Source organism: Lagenorhynchus albirostris, chromosome 9 (genome assembly GCF_949774975.1).
Source record: "Lagenorhynchus albirostris chromosome 9, mLagAlb1.1, whole genome shotgun sequence".
NCBI lineage: Eukaryota > Metazoa > Chordata > Mammalia > Artiodactyla > Delphinidae > Lagenorhynchus > Lagenorhynchus albirostris.
In genome coordinates this window covers 71,219,567-71,233,888 of record NC_083103.1, presented here as the reverse complement: position 1 = coordinate 71,233,888, position 14,322 = coordinate 71,219,567, and the positions used below count along the sequence as shown (strand labels likewise).

At 35.9% G+C, this 14,322-nt stretch overlaps 1 protein-coding gene across 1 annotated transcript in view; it reads left to right on the top strand.

Annotated features, from left to right (window-relative positions):
• MTMR2 (myotubularin related protein 2) overlaps positions 1-14,322 on the top strand; it is a 102,399-nt gene that overhangs the window by 54,997 nt on the left and 33,080 nt on the right. The window contains exons 3-6 of the mRNA XM_060160260.1: positions 4,604-4,679; positions 10,880-10,974; positions 11,130-11,240; positions 13,686-13,787. Of these exons, the coding sequence (XP_060016243.1) occupies positions 4,604-4,679; positions 10,880-10,974; positions 11,130-11,240; positions 13,686-13,787 (384 nt within the window). The remainder of the gene's footprint in view (positions 1-4,603; positions 4,680-10,879; positions 10,975-11,129; positions 11,241-13,685; positions 13,788-14,322) is intronic.

Genomic DNA, 14,322 nt, shown 5'->3' with positions numbered 1-14,322 from the left:
ATGCCTTATGCTACCATGGAGCTAGCATCACTTCTCTTGCTGCTTTCTTTAGAATAGTAAGATGCTTGCTATTCTGTAGCTAAGTCTAGAAGTTAGTAGGTCAAGAGTTAGAGAGATATATGGTTACCTTTATGACATGCTGTCTCAAATATTAATCCCGGTGTATTTTAGAGCAGAGGAATAAAGCACCATGTGAATAAGCCATTGTGAGAAGAGACAGTGCAAATTTATGTTGATGCTTCTCTTAAGTGAATAATAAGTATTTCTTATATTTTAACAGCATCTTGCAAATCCCTTTATGATGCAGCTATCTCATTTCATATTCACAAGCCTGTAAGGTGAATATTAATATTACCGTAATAATATAAATGATGAAACTAAGACTCAGAGAGGTTAGTATGGTGGCTACTGCCACCAAATGGGTTTTCTTTTCTGTTTTTTGGCTGGAAGGCAGTTAGGATATAAAAAACTTGTCTTCACTGGGTACCACAAATTTCTTACATATAAGTTTTAATTTTCATTCCCTTTTTCACCTTAATTACTGCCTTGGGTAATTTTTTTCTTTTTTCAAAAGCAGGACATGTGGGTTACATTTTTGTTGACTTGGCATATCTGAGAATGACTTCCACATTAGAGAGGTCACAACATTTTCCTTCAAGAATCTGATAACATTTTCTTATTGTCTTCTAGAATATGGTTTTACAGAGAAACTTGAAGGTAGCCTGATTTTGCTTTTGTATGTAAATTCTTTCTCTTTCTAAACATTTTTGTCTATATTTTCACAGTTTGTCTTTTAATTACAGTTCAAAAATTTTTGCTGAGATACACCCATATATGTCTGTTCACTGATTTTTATGTGGAACATGATAAACTATTTCGATCAGCAAACTTAGAAAATCTTTACTCATTTCAAAAGCATGTTCTTCAATTACATATTGGATTGTTGCTTCTATCCTGTTTTAATTTTTTCCTTTAGGGAATAGAATTCTTTTATTGGTTATCATCTTCTCTCATGATTTTTATGTCTGTTCTTTTCTACAAATTATTAGAGGGTTTTTCACGTTTGCCCTGTACATAAATGCTGTCTTCTGAATAATCCATTCAGTTCTTTATTAACTCCAGCACAGACTTTACTTCTGCTGTTACATTTAAATTTTTTTGTAGTAATTCCTTATTTTACCCATTTCTCTTAGTTTCAGTCTCTCCTTTCTATTCCTGTTTCCTAGGGGATAGGCTGGTTTCCTTTTGGGTATGCAATATAGTTTATACATTGTTTCTACTAATGCTTATAGGAATATTTTCAGAGAACTGCTCTTTTTTTGAGCTTCAGGCTGATACTACCTTTTTCTTGTCAAACAATCTTTTTTTAGGCCCAATTTTTTTTTCTCTTCTGTTTCATTAAGGATAGATTGGTTCAGAATCAGTATTTGCCAGTAAACAAAGGGTCTGGATTGCCCTTGGCCCTGCTTTGTGTACTTGTTTGAGTTCCTTTCTATATCTTGAGCTCTAAAGTGAGTTGTTCATGTATAACCTCCAGTGTATGCCTATTATTAAAAGTCTGTCATCTGGTGCAGATTTTCCAAACAAAGCTGTCCATCTTGCTTCTCTTCATTGTCTTGCTCTCTGACATTCTAGTCCAAGAGTATATGAGAGCCTATGATTCTCAGCATGCACTACTTGCATGCGTTTCCCTGTGTCTTTTCTCACTTTGCAAAGCTTTACTTATGAAGATTGTACCTCGTCATACACCTGTGCCTCTGCCAGAACTGCCTTTCTCTCCACACCTGTCTACAACACACATATTTTCTGGGGTTTGCAGCTTCCTTCCGAGTACAGAAATATAGAAAGAGAGGAAATCATGGGGAACAACACTGTAGCAACTCTAAGAAGGTATACCTGTGCAATAGAGAACTAGTGCCCAGCTTTGGAAGTGACATAATCATTGTACTGCCAAATCAAGTGATCGACAGTGGGCAAAGGATAAAGCAGATTCCCTTTATGTGACCTTTCACATGTGTAACCTTGTTTGGTTTCTTCAGTATACTGTGTGTTAGTTATTATTCATATCTTTTGACCTAATTGTTTTCATAATTAGTAGAAATTCTTACCAGATTCTGGCAATCTTGTTAGTCTAAATTTTCACTATTATTATTAATTTTACTATTATTATTTCTATAAATAGGAAATACTTAATAAGTATATATTTTGTGTCAACACTGATGTAAATGCTTTAAGTGTATTAACTCATTTAAGTTATAACAGCCCTTTTGTGGCATACTGTAATTATCACATTTTATAGGTGGAAAAAATGAGGCATAAAGAAGTTGAACACTTGTCTAAGAGTACTTAGCTAACGTATAGCACAGTCAGGATTTGAAGCCAGGAAGTCTATATATTTGCATAGTGCAGGTTTTTATCCTGTTTTTCTGCATCTTCATGGGCCCGCCCTTTCTCCTTCATTCCCTACTTCTCTCTCTTCCTTTTTTCTTAAGTTTCTTTTATGACTGCATAAAAGACTATATCAGGAACTGGCAATGAGATACCATTCAAAAATATGACGTTTTTTGAGTTTTAGAATGTGGAATATTAACAAAGTATGTATGTGTGTATATATTTTAGTTCTTTAGGTATTGCACTAAGGTGACTTTCTGAAATAAATTTAAAAATTTTCAAAAGTATGAATTTGTTTAGATTGCAAATTTATTGAACAGAAGTAATTTGTTCTCTGTAGTTCTTCCTTTATTTGCGTTAGGTGAGCATTGGGCTGTGGCAGTAATGTCTAACCCTTTTGTGTAATCCTCCCTCAGCACCTAACTTAAACTAGGGAATGACTTGACTATCAGTAAGAATTAGATTCATTGCATTAGTGCTGCCAATATGGGCACCACTAGATAGATGGCTATTGAACGCTGGAAATGCAGCTGGTCTGGTTGAGATGTGCTAGAAGTATAAAACATACTCTGGATTTTGAAGGTTCAGTATGAATAAAAGAATATAAAATATCTCATTAATACTTAAAAATATTTATTATGTGTTGAAATGACAATAGTTTTGACTTACTAGATTTAATAAAATATGTTATTAAAATCAATTTTTGACTGTTTTTTCTTTTTCTAATGTGACTATAAGACAATTAAAAATTACATATGTGCCCCGTGTTATATTTTTATTGGGAGTTCAAAATTGTATAAGTTATGGTACCTCTTCTCTAGGGGTCTAGTACGGAAGAAGATAGGCAATTAGAATGGTGTGGTAAGTGCCAGATAGGAGCTCATGCATGGCAGACATCTAACTCAGTTTTGACGGCCTGCAGAAGGTGACCTTTAAGGCAGTGGTAATGCCTTGTTTTTTCTCCCTTTTACCTTCTTTTGAGGACTCTTAAGTCTACTTTTTGGATGGAAGGAAATAAAAGTCAAAAGCTATTTAAAAAAAAATTGAGAATCTTTTTTCTAGTAGTATTGGTTCTCAGTCTAATGAAACAAATTGAGGTTGAAGTAGAAGGCCTGAGTCTGCTCACAGAGACCACTGCTCCGCCCTCCCCCCAGACAGGCTGGGACAACCAAATGGATGGTAGTGCCTCTTGCTAAGTATGGAACACAGATCAATTTTAAATCTGTTGAGTTCAGAGTGTCTGTGAGACATCTAGATGGAGAGGAACATTAAGCAATTGGATGTATGGAACTAGAGTCCAAGAAAAATCTCAGCTGACAATGTAGATTGAAGTTAGGTAATGTCATAGATAACGTATGAAATCAACAGGAAGTGAGTAAAGTGAGAAATGGACAAACCTTGAAGAAATAGGGAGGGTTGAGAAAAGGGCATATAAAGGTCATTGAAAAAGAATGGCCAGAGAAGGAAGAGTTTAGCCAGGAGAGTGTACTTTCAAGAAGCAGGCAAGTGCAGATAGTATCACATGTAGCTAGGAGAGGAGATAGAAATAAAGACTGAGAAATACCCATTGTCTTTAATACTGAGGAGGTTATTGGGGAGAAAGCAGGTTCCCTGGAAGGGGTTGGGTTAGGTCGCAAAGCCAGATTGCAGAAGGTTGAGGAATTAATGGGAGGTAAAGGACTGGCGACAGTGAAGGTTATTGTGTAGCAGTGAAAGAGGTGAAAGGGGAGGCTTTGGGCAGTTAGCGGGATGTATCTAGCATAGGACGACAATTGCGATATTAGCATACGACAGTTGGGATATTTAGCATATTACAATTGCGATATTTAGCATATGACAGTTGCGCGCCCACGCACTTTTTAGCTATAGGATCTTGAACAAGTTAATTCTGGCCTCTTTCCTCATCTAGGAAATGAGGATGATAATACCTACTCTTACAGGGCTGTTGTAGGAGTCAGTGAGAAAACGTAGTGTTTTGTGTAGTACCTTATACAGAGTAGGCACTCAGTACATGTTTTGTAGAAAAACAGCAACTTCACATGTTACACATGCCAGCATTATAGTCTTTATAATTTGATTTAAAGCAGTATATGTGATATAGTTTATAACTTTAAATAAGACCAAGCATACACAGTTGAAATTTGAGTAAAAAATTAGCCTTTGAATAAAAAAATGTTTCTTTTCTTGCTCTCTCCTCCCCTTTCCAATCCAGGTCCTGAGGGAGTCTAACAAATTAGCAGAAATGGAAGAACCACCCTTACTTCCAGGAGAAAATATTAAAGACATGGGTCTGTAATGGTATTTTTTGTCGAATTTCCTCCTCATTTGTGACTGTACAGACTATTTAGTACTCTGAATGTACAGAGAACAGGCTCACTGCCTAGACACCTCCTGTTTGGTGGACTCATTACTGCCAGCCTTCCCAGCATCCAGTGTGTTCTGTAAGCTTAAGTCTAGACCTGTTGGTTGTGTTTGGATTTGGACTACTGGGAAACATGAAAGTTGAATGATATTCTGCTGCTTTTCTGGTTTGCTTTACTTTCACTGAAAGTAGGTGACTTATTTTAAAAACTGTTGCTGAATTTCGTGAAAGTAAATTTCATTATTTTGAATTACTGCAGTAAGATAGTGGGTTGCATAGATAAAAAAATTGAATTGTCACTTTGTACAAGTAATTTTTCTTAAAGCACATTCTCTCTTTTTGCTTCTTTATTTTTTCCTACTCTGAATAAATTTGTCAGTTTTGGATAAATATATTTCATCGCCATTGCAAAGCAAGCCGTTTGCATGTAGGTGCCTTTCTTTGTCCAGCCTAAATAACTAAACATTAACTTATTGTATGGACTGGAAACTGGAAACATACTTCTAAGCTATTTTTTGGTCCTCCTGCTTTTATTTTGTTCCACTTACATGGTGATCTACAAAATACCCATAGCTTTTTTAATTTTTAAGATGTTTATTTATTTATTGAAGTATAGTTGATTTACAGTATTAGTTTCCAGTATACAACATAGTAATTTGATATTTTTATAGATTGCACAACATGCAAAGTTGTTATAAAATATTGACTATATTCCCTGTGCTGCACATTACATCCTTGTAAATTATTTATTTTACAATTGGTAGTTTATATTTCTTAATCCCCTTTACCTGTTTTGCCCCTTTCCCCACCCCTCTACCCTGTAAAAACCACTAGTTTGTTCTCTGTATCTGTTTCTGTTTTGTTATATTTGTTCCTTTGTTTTTTTAATTCCATGTATACATAAATGGTATGGTGTTTGTCTTTCTCTGTCTGACTTACTTCATTAAATATAATACCCTCCAGGTCTATTCATGTTCTTGCAGATGGCAAGATTTCATTCTTTTCTAGGTGTCCATTGACAGAGGAATGGATAAAGAAGATGAGGTATATATAGAACTACCGTGTGACCCTGCAGTTCCACTCCTGGGTGGAAAAAAAAACCCCAAGACACTGATTCAGAAAGATACATGCACTCCAGTGTTCATAGCAGCATTATTTACAGTTTCCACGATATGGAAGCAACCTAAGTGTTTGTCAGTAGATGAATGGATAAAGAAGCTGTGGGGTGTGTGTGTGTGTGTGTGTGTGTGTGTGTGTGTGTGTGTAAAATGGAATATTACTCAGCCATAAAAAGGTGAAATTTTGCCATTTGCAGCAACATGGATGGACTTGGAGGTCATTATGCTAGGTGAAATAAGTCAAAGAGAGACAAATACTGTATGATATCTCTTATATGTAGAATCTAAAAAGTACAACAGACTAGTGAATATAACAAAAAAGAAGCAGACTCACAGATATAGAGAACAAACTAGTGGTCACAGGTGGGGTGAGGGAAGTGGGGAGGGGCAATATAGGCATAGGAGATTAAGAGGTACAAACTATTAGGTATAAAATAAGCTACAAGGCTATATTGTACAACACAGGGAATATAACCAGTAATTTAGAACAACTATAATGGAATAAAACCTTTAAAAATTGTGAATCGCCATATGTGCACCTATAGCTTACATAATATGGTACAGAAACTATACTTCAGTTAAAAAAAAAAGAAAAGAAAAAATTGTATGCTTGTGTTCGTAAAAGAACTCTAAAGAAATAACGTAAGATGATTGAAAAAAAGATGTGGTATGTTTATATATTTATATATATACAATGGAATATTATTCAGTCATTAAAAGAAAATACTCATAGCTTTTGAGAAATAAAGTAATATATAGGAGAATACAGTAGATGGTTTTTCAGTCAAAGTAAACACCACCTTTCATTTGATTATCAATCATAATTTTAAAAAGCACTTAAATGCCTGATTTCCCCTGGTCGCATGTCATTTCCTTGTGTAAAAATAAGCAAGCCAAAGGGGACCTATCCCTTAAATGTGTTGTTATTGCCTGACGTACATTTAGTTCCTTCACACTTAGCATTTCTCTCTTCTTTCTTTTACTTCTTAATTGAATACCTCCACATTCCTTTTTCCCCCCCACTCACCTCAGGTATCCTAAGCTTGTTCTGCTGAGCTACCTACTAAGTTAGGTGTTATGTGTTATTACCACTGGATATTATATAACAACAGTAGTTATCACTATTAAGTCCTTACTGTCTCATTAAATCATCCTCACAGTGATCTTCTGAGGAAGATATTAATCCCATTTTGTAGATGAAGAAACTAAGGCATAGGGAGACTACCTAACTAGTAAAGTTATAGCTAGCATTGAGACAATTTTTTTTCCCTCTTCTGAGCCTAAAGCATATGCTATTTCCACTATGATAAATGACCTTATGAAAGATTTTCAAGTTACCACTCAGATCTCTTTTGTTGTCTTCCTTTCCTTTAGATAGCAACACTCCAGTTAGGACTTCATCCTTGGCTCATTTCCCTTTGCTCTCCTATTTGCTCTTTTTAGTTGATCATATCTAAATTAGTAGCTTTACCTACCATGTATTTACTGATGACTCCAAAATTTGTTACTTCTAGTGTGAACCTCTGTCTTAATACGTATAAAACAAATGCCTGTGTCTTAGACACATGCCCTTGGATATTCTGTAGATATCCCTTATGCTCAGCATCTCCAAAACTGTCATCACCTTTATCTCTAAATTTACTCCTTTTCTTTTTTTTTTTTTTTTTTTTTTTTTGCGGTACGTGGGCCTCTCACTGTTGCAGCCTCTCCCGTTGCGGAGCACAGGCTCCGGACGCACAGGCTCAGCGGCCATGGCTCACGGGCCCAGCCGCTCTGCGGCATGTGGGATCTTCCCAGACCTGGGTACGAACCCATGTCCCCTGCATCGGCAGGCGGACTCTCAACCACTGGGCCACCAGGGAAGCCCCATCGGCTGCTCTTTTTTCCTGAACTCTGACATTCAATCAGTTACCAGATCCAGAGGAGGAATCTCTAGAAATTTCTTGAATGATATCTTTTTCTTTCATTTTCATGAGCCCTTGGTATAATATTTATGTACATTGAATTTCAGGTACCTATGAGAAACTTGTAGGAGTTTGGGAGAGAGAGCAGGGCTGGAAGTACATATTTTGAAATCATCAGAATATGGATATTAGTTGAAAATGAAAGGAGGAAGATAACCCAGAGAGTTATGGAGTAAAAAGAGGACCAAGAACATAGCTTTGGTAAATGGTAGAAGAGGAACTAGGGAGGGAAATTGAGAAGGAATGAACAGAATGTGATATATAAATTAGAGAGATCCAGACTATATACTTACCTTGTCCAAATAGTTACCTTCTTCTGTATTTTAGTTTAGGTTCTTCTCTGCATTGAGTGCTGTATCAACATCTCTGCCCATTAAAAGGATACCAACCACTGGGGCACAACTCACATGGCTGTGTTCCTTGAGCCTTCTCCGATCCCATAACTTAATGGACTTTCCTTCTTTGTATTACTTAGAGTATGTTTTTGTGCCTCTCTTTCTGCACAGATTGCATGCTCTCATATATTACATTTATTTGTATATATTTTGCATCCTTATAGATATGTATTCTCAAAGTCATTTTGGTCTGCCTCATGGAAACTATTATTGATTCTTTGTGAGCTCAGGGAAAATTTGAGAGGACTGGTAAACCTAAGCTCTTTTGGTACCACTAGGCAGTATCAGTATTGCGAAATTTAGAGGAATAACTAATGTATTAAATAAAATATTCTGATTCAAAGTCATCTGTATAGACTTGATTATTCTTCAAAAAATTAAATGTAATACAAAGGATAAGGCTGGTAACCTTGAGTGTATTACTTCATATAGAAAAGACATTCTTAGTTGGTCTAATGTAAATCTGCAGTTTAGACATTTTTTAAAAGAGTAGTGTTAGGAACATCAACAGAATGCTTTAACAGTAGCAGCAACAGTCTCAGGATATTGTGGCCTGCGCACATCAGCAGTAGAGGTGGCCCCAGACGGCAGTATTTCACCCTTTAACACAGGAGACAGACTGTGCTACTTGAGTGGCTTAGCTTTGCATGATGTGGTGGAAGGAAATTTGGATTTGCAGTCATAGGAATTGCATTCAAGTTCTAATCTTAGCAGTTACTGGTTCTGAAACTTTAGATAATTTGTTTTACTTCTCTGAGCCCTGGTATTCTCATCTAAAAATTGTAGGTAATTAGAGGTTTTATATTTAAAGGTTGTTTTGAAGGTTAAGGGAGGTACTCAGGTAAAAAGTACTTTATAAATTCTGAAGTGCTAGGCTGTCAGTGCTGGTTGTTACTGTTGTCATTCACTCTGGTTAAGATTCCTAATCACAGTCTCTCTTCTACTTGGTACAAACTCTGCTAGGCATAAATTCTCTCTTCAGAGTGACTTAGCTGCCACCAGCCTGAGGAAAAAGGATAAAAGGGACAGAGCAAAGCCAAGCCTAATGATGATAATAGTAACATAGCTATAAACCCTTGGGTTGGCCAAAAAGTTCATTGGGTTGTAAGTAATTTTCATCAAGAACTTTATTGAATAACGTATTCATTAACCAAACGAACTTTTTGGCCAACCCGATATCTAGTAGAGTACTTTTAATTTTGGAAGGACTTTCATGTATATTATTTCATGATTTTAGAATAAAGGAAGTTGTAACAAAAACTTTGGGCTGGGACTAAGAGGGACATATCCTGTAGTAGAATATAGAATAATAAGACTGATTTTCTTGTGTGAGTGAAGAAAATTGGCTCTGGAAAAAATCAAGAAACGTCTTTAGTAACATTGAATAAAGCTTTCCCAGTTGAGACAAAAATTCATAAGGGAAAGAAAATGTCTGCAAGGCAAGCTTATGTATCTTTCTATAATGATTGGTTTATTTAATTTTAATAGCTTCCCTCTAAATGAAGCATTGGAAATGCATTGGAAACAATGAGTCAAATAATTTAGCTCATACTTGAACATTCCCAAGGGAGCTATTTTGAAGGTTAGAAATGTTTGTTGGAAGATCAGTCTCATTTCAAATTCCAAACAAAGCGGTCAGTCCTTCAAAGTGAGGAATAGAAAGCAAAGTCAAGGAAGTTGCAATACCTTATTAAACATATTTCATGTTCCTAAGTTTTCCCAGAAGTCCCTTGAAAGGTTCTTAGAAATTTTTTGCTCCTAATTGTGACTTAGTTTCTTGGAACAATGAAGATGTTCCTTTATCTGCTGCTTTGCTACAGTAATGACATAGCAGGGATTTATGAATGTTTTAAGATACAAAAAACCTTTGTATTGGGCATATGAACTCTACCATATTAAATATTATTTTGAGCTGGTGGTAGCTGAGTTACCCTGCTTAATTAACACATTTTAAAAAGCGATAATACTGTATAGATTCATCATTTATCATTTAATTAAACAATGCTTGTGATTATTTCTCTACAAAGTTTGACATCTGTTGCTCGTTCAGGAATATAATACCCTCTTATTGTACTGTTATTTTTTCTAAGAATCTATTTCATATGTTTCATTTTCTGTACAGTATTTTCCGTATAAATATAATCAGGTCAGGAGTTTCTGTTATTATGTTTTAGGTATTGTATAGTTAGAGGAATGGTGACACACTAGACTGTGGCTAGAAGAAGACCAGCAGATTGGAGAGATGATCTAGGAACTATGATTAGATGTTTGGTGACTGTGACTTGAGACATTTACTGTTGTTCCCACCTTTACCACTACTCCTCCACTCACTACTCCAACTGCCACACCTCATCTGTCCATCAGGGAGAGTGGCCATCTTTGTTTCCTTGTGTCTGTCTCAGGGTGAAAGATGTTCCTCTGCTTCTTCAATCCTTCCCATTTATTCTACATTCCTTCCCCGGATTAGTGTGTGGTTAGAAGCTTGGATTTGGCATTTGAGGTCTCTTTGAATCACTGATTCTGTGATTTTTTTGATCATAATTTAGACTAGCAATCAGAATTCTTTTAAATTTTGTTTGTGAAAAGATGATAGTGCAGTTTTTAATAGTGCACAATGTATAGTAAATTGTGGGCTCTTTTCCTTTTCAGCCAAAGATGTAACTTATATATGTCCATTCACTGGTGCTGTACGAGGAACTCTGACTGTTACGAATTACAGGTTATATTTCAAAAGCATGGAACGGGTAAGGCTTGTTGGATCAGATTTTTATATGTACATCTGTATGTTGTTTGTTCATTCTTTGGTCATTGTTAATTAAAGCATTTCTAGTTAATATTTTTCTCAGCTATAATTGTACAGTATCAGTTGCTCAGTTTTAATTTTTTTTCCTTCCTTTAGGATCCCCCATTTGTTTTAGATGCTTCTCTTGGTGTTATAAGTAGAGTAGAAAAAATTGGTGGTGCTTCTAGTCGAGGTGAAAACTCTTACGGACTTGAAACTGTGTGCAAGGTAAATGTTGTAATATGTATGCAATTTTTTTTTTGTTTGAAAAGCTTTCTACTAAATAGATATTTTAGAAACTTCCAAAATATCAAATGGATTTCATGCTAGAAGTGTCATTCTGGTAGAAGAAAATAACATTTAGGAGTAATAAAAAGGTGATTGGTCGTGAATTAGACTTGAATTTTTTGGACTGAACACAAAGTACTCTCACATTCATTATTTCATTTTTGAGCCTCATAAAAATCTTGAAGTAAGCATGATGGACATTATTACCTTTAATTTACAAATTAGAAACATAAGGCTCTGAGCAGTTAAGGCTCATAGTACTTTGTAGTGGAGGAACTGATTGTGATACAATCAACTCCCTTTCCTATTTCTAGTTCTCATAATTTTTCTGCTTCTAAAACAATGGTGAGGAAAACTTCATGTTATAGACCTTCTGTATTTTCTTATCTAACTAGTATTCTTTAAGTGCATTGATACTTGAATGAGAGTTAGATTGTTATAATCTTAACATTCAGTCATAAATATTTAATACCATTGCCACTTCTAAGGTCACTGTTCTCCTTACTATATAGCCTAATTAACAGCTGTGTACATCTCACTTCTAGATCATCTTTTTCCTTTCTTTTGCTGTTCTGCGAGTGCCAAAAGAGTAAAAGCAACAGCATATGCGTAACTTTCAAGATCCTTTCTCATGACAATCTTAGAAGCTTTATGAATCTAGTATATTAAAGCTAATGACTTAGTAATTATTTGTGTGGTTTTCCATTATAGTTGGAAGGGCTCTAAGAGTATAATAGCTGTCAGTTGTGTGACAGGCACATTGTCTCCTGATGGCTCTTCTGTGGTCTAAAGAGTAAATAGAGCACAGAATATAAGAGGACATGAAAGAGGGTGACTGAAATTTTGATCATTTTAAATATAACTTTTTCCATAGAACAAGACCATTATCAATAAACCCAAACATTTGTAGCGCCCCTGCTCTGGTACTTTTGGAGAGCTCTGTTTAACAGACTGATTATGAATATCTCTATTAGTTGTAAAGGTATTTACTGATGAAAAACAAAGTATCAGCTTAGGTTCTCACACATTTGTTTTAAAAGATGGTAGAGCTGGCATTCTAATTTTGGATCAGATTTATAATAAAATGTTCTACTTGTTCATGTTCTGTAGGTGCATTGTAGTGGAGTGTCTGTGTGCTCAGTTTTACAGAATGCAGTGGAATAAAGCTATTTTGAATTCTGTCTAGATGAAACCACTTAAATAAAATGAATAGTCTTGAAATTATTCACAATCCCGTTTATTTTCTTAGTGCTATTAAGATCTCAGTAAATTGGAGCATGAATATCTACATTCAGCCTGAGCATAGAAAACTGCTTGAGAACAAATAAGGGAAGGGAATTTTGCTCTTTAGATCTGACTTTAGAGCCTGGATGATATCAGTCAAACTATTCAAAGTTTTTGCTAGTAGATAGTTGAAGAGCTTGGGACGTGGACTGGAGGAAGACCTTTAGGCAGAGTTTGGTTCTATCAGTCTAGTAGCAGGAGCCTAATGAATTGAAGATCCAATGGAAATGAGTCCTGGCAAGGGATTGTAAATAGGCAAGTGATCACCAAGCATAATGGGAATGAAGACATTTATGAAATATAACAACAGCTAATCAGGTTTTTAATAGGGAAATTCATAACAGACATTGAGCTTTCACAGGGAAAGGACATAATTTTTTTTTTAAGATTTATTTATTTATTTATTTTTGGCTGTGTTGGGTCTTAGTTGCGGCATGTGGGATATTCGTTGAGGCACGCGGGATCTCTTGTTCCGGTGCGTGGGCTTCTCTCTAGTTGTGGTGTGCAGGTTTTCTCTTCTCTAGTTGTGGCATGTGGGCTCTGTAGTTGTGGCGTGGGGGTTCCAGAGCACGTGGGCTGTATAGTTTGTGGCAAGCGGGCTCTCTAGTTGAGGCACGCGAGCTCAGTAATTGTGGTGAGGGGGCTTAGTTGCCCCATGGCATGTGGAGTCTTAGTTCCCTGACCAGGGATCAACCCGTGTCCCCTGCATTGGAAGGTGGATTCTTTACCACTGGACCACCAGGGAAGTCCCAGGGCATAGTGTTGATAGTGTGTATCAGCCATGTAATATCATGACTTCAGATATAGTATCTCTAATCTCCAGTGCCTACATGAGATGCTGGCTCCTTCAGTGGCCTTTTGTTCATAAGCAGAGGGAAATTTTCCGTCCTCTGAATTCTGCCTTGTATCAGAGTGTCTTGTGTTTATATTTGTTTCTCTCAATAAGGCATTGTAATTTCCCTGCCTCCAGGAGCTGTTGTCTATTTTTGTATCTCACATTCACTCACTTTTTATTTAATGAACAAATAGTTGCCTTATTTGTTCATTAAATGAAAAGTGAACAAACAATGATAGGTGACTTGGATCATAACTCTTTTCTAGGATATCCGGAACTTACGGTTTGCTCACAAACCTGAGGGGCGAACAAGAAGATCTATATTTGAGAATCTAATGAAATATGCATTTCCTGTCTCTAATAACCTGGTAAGAGGTTTCTCATCTTTGAAAAAGCTATATTATAATTATTGGTGTAGTGTCAAGAAACTAGGCTATTTAGAATCTCTCTGTTTACAGTCCCACTTTGCCAGATGTCTAGTTTAGATTTAATCTATAGGACAAGCTTTTTAAGGTATAAAATGAGGAAGCTGGACTAGCTGATTTCTGAGGTCCATCCCTGCAGACTGACATTCTGTCATTATATGATCTTTCTATCCAGGGTATTTCCACGATGAAAAGCTGTATGTGGTTTTCATTAGGATGTGAAATCTTTTTAATTGAGAGCTGAGAGTTAAGTCTAGAAATTTCAGGAGGGAAGGGTGGATAAATACTTAGAACTGAGTTCCTACTGTGTGCTATTAACAGTACTAGGTTTCCTCATTTATTTTATATAATCTAACTTCTACAGTAGCTTCTGTGGTGCTAAATATTATTTATCCGTATTTTAAAGTTGAAACCAGGAGCAGGTAAATAATTGACTCAGTGGCGTAGTTAGTAAGAAGTAAAATTTAGAATCAATCCT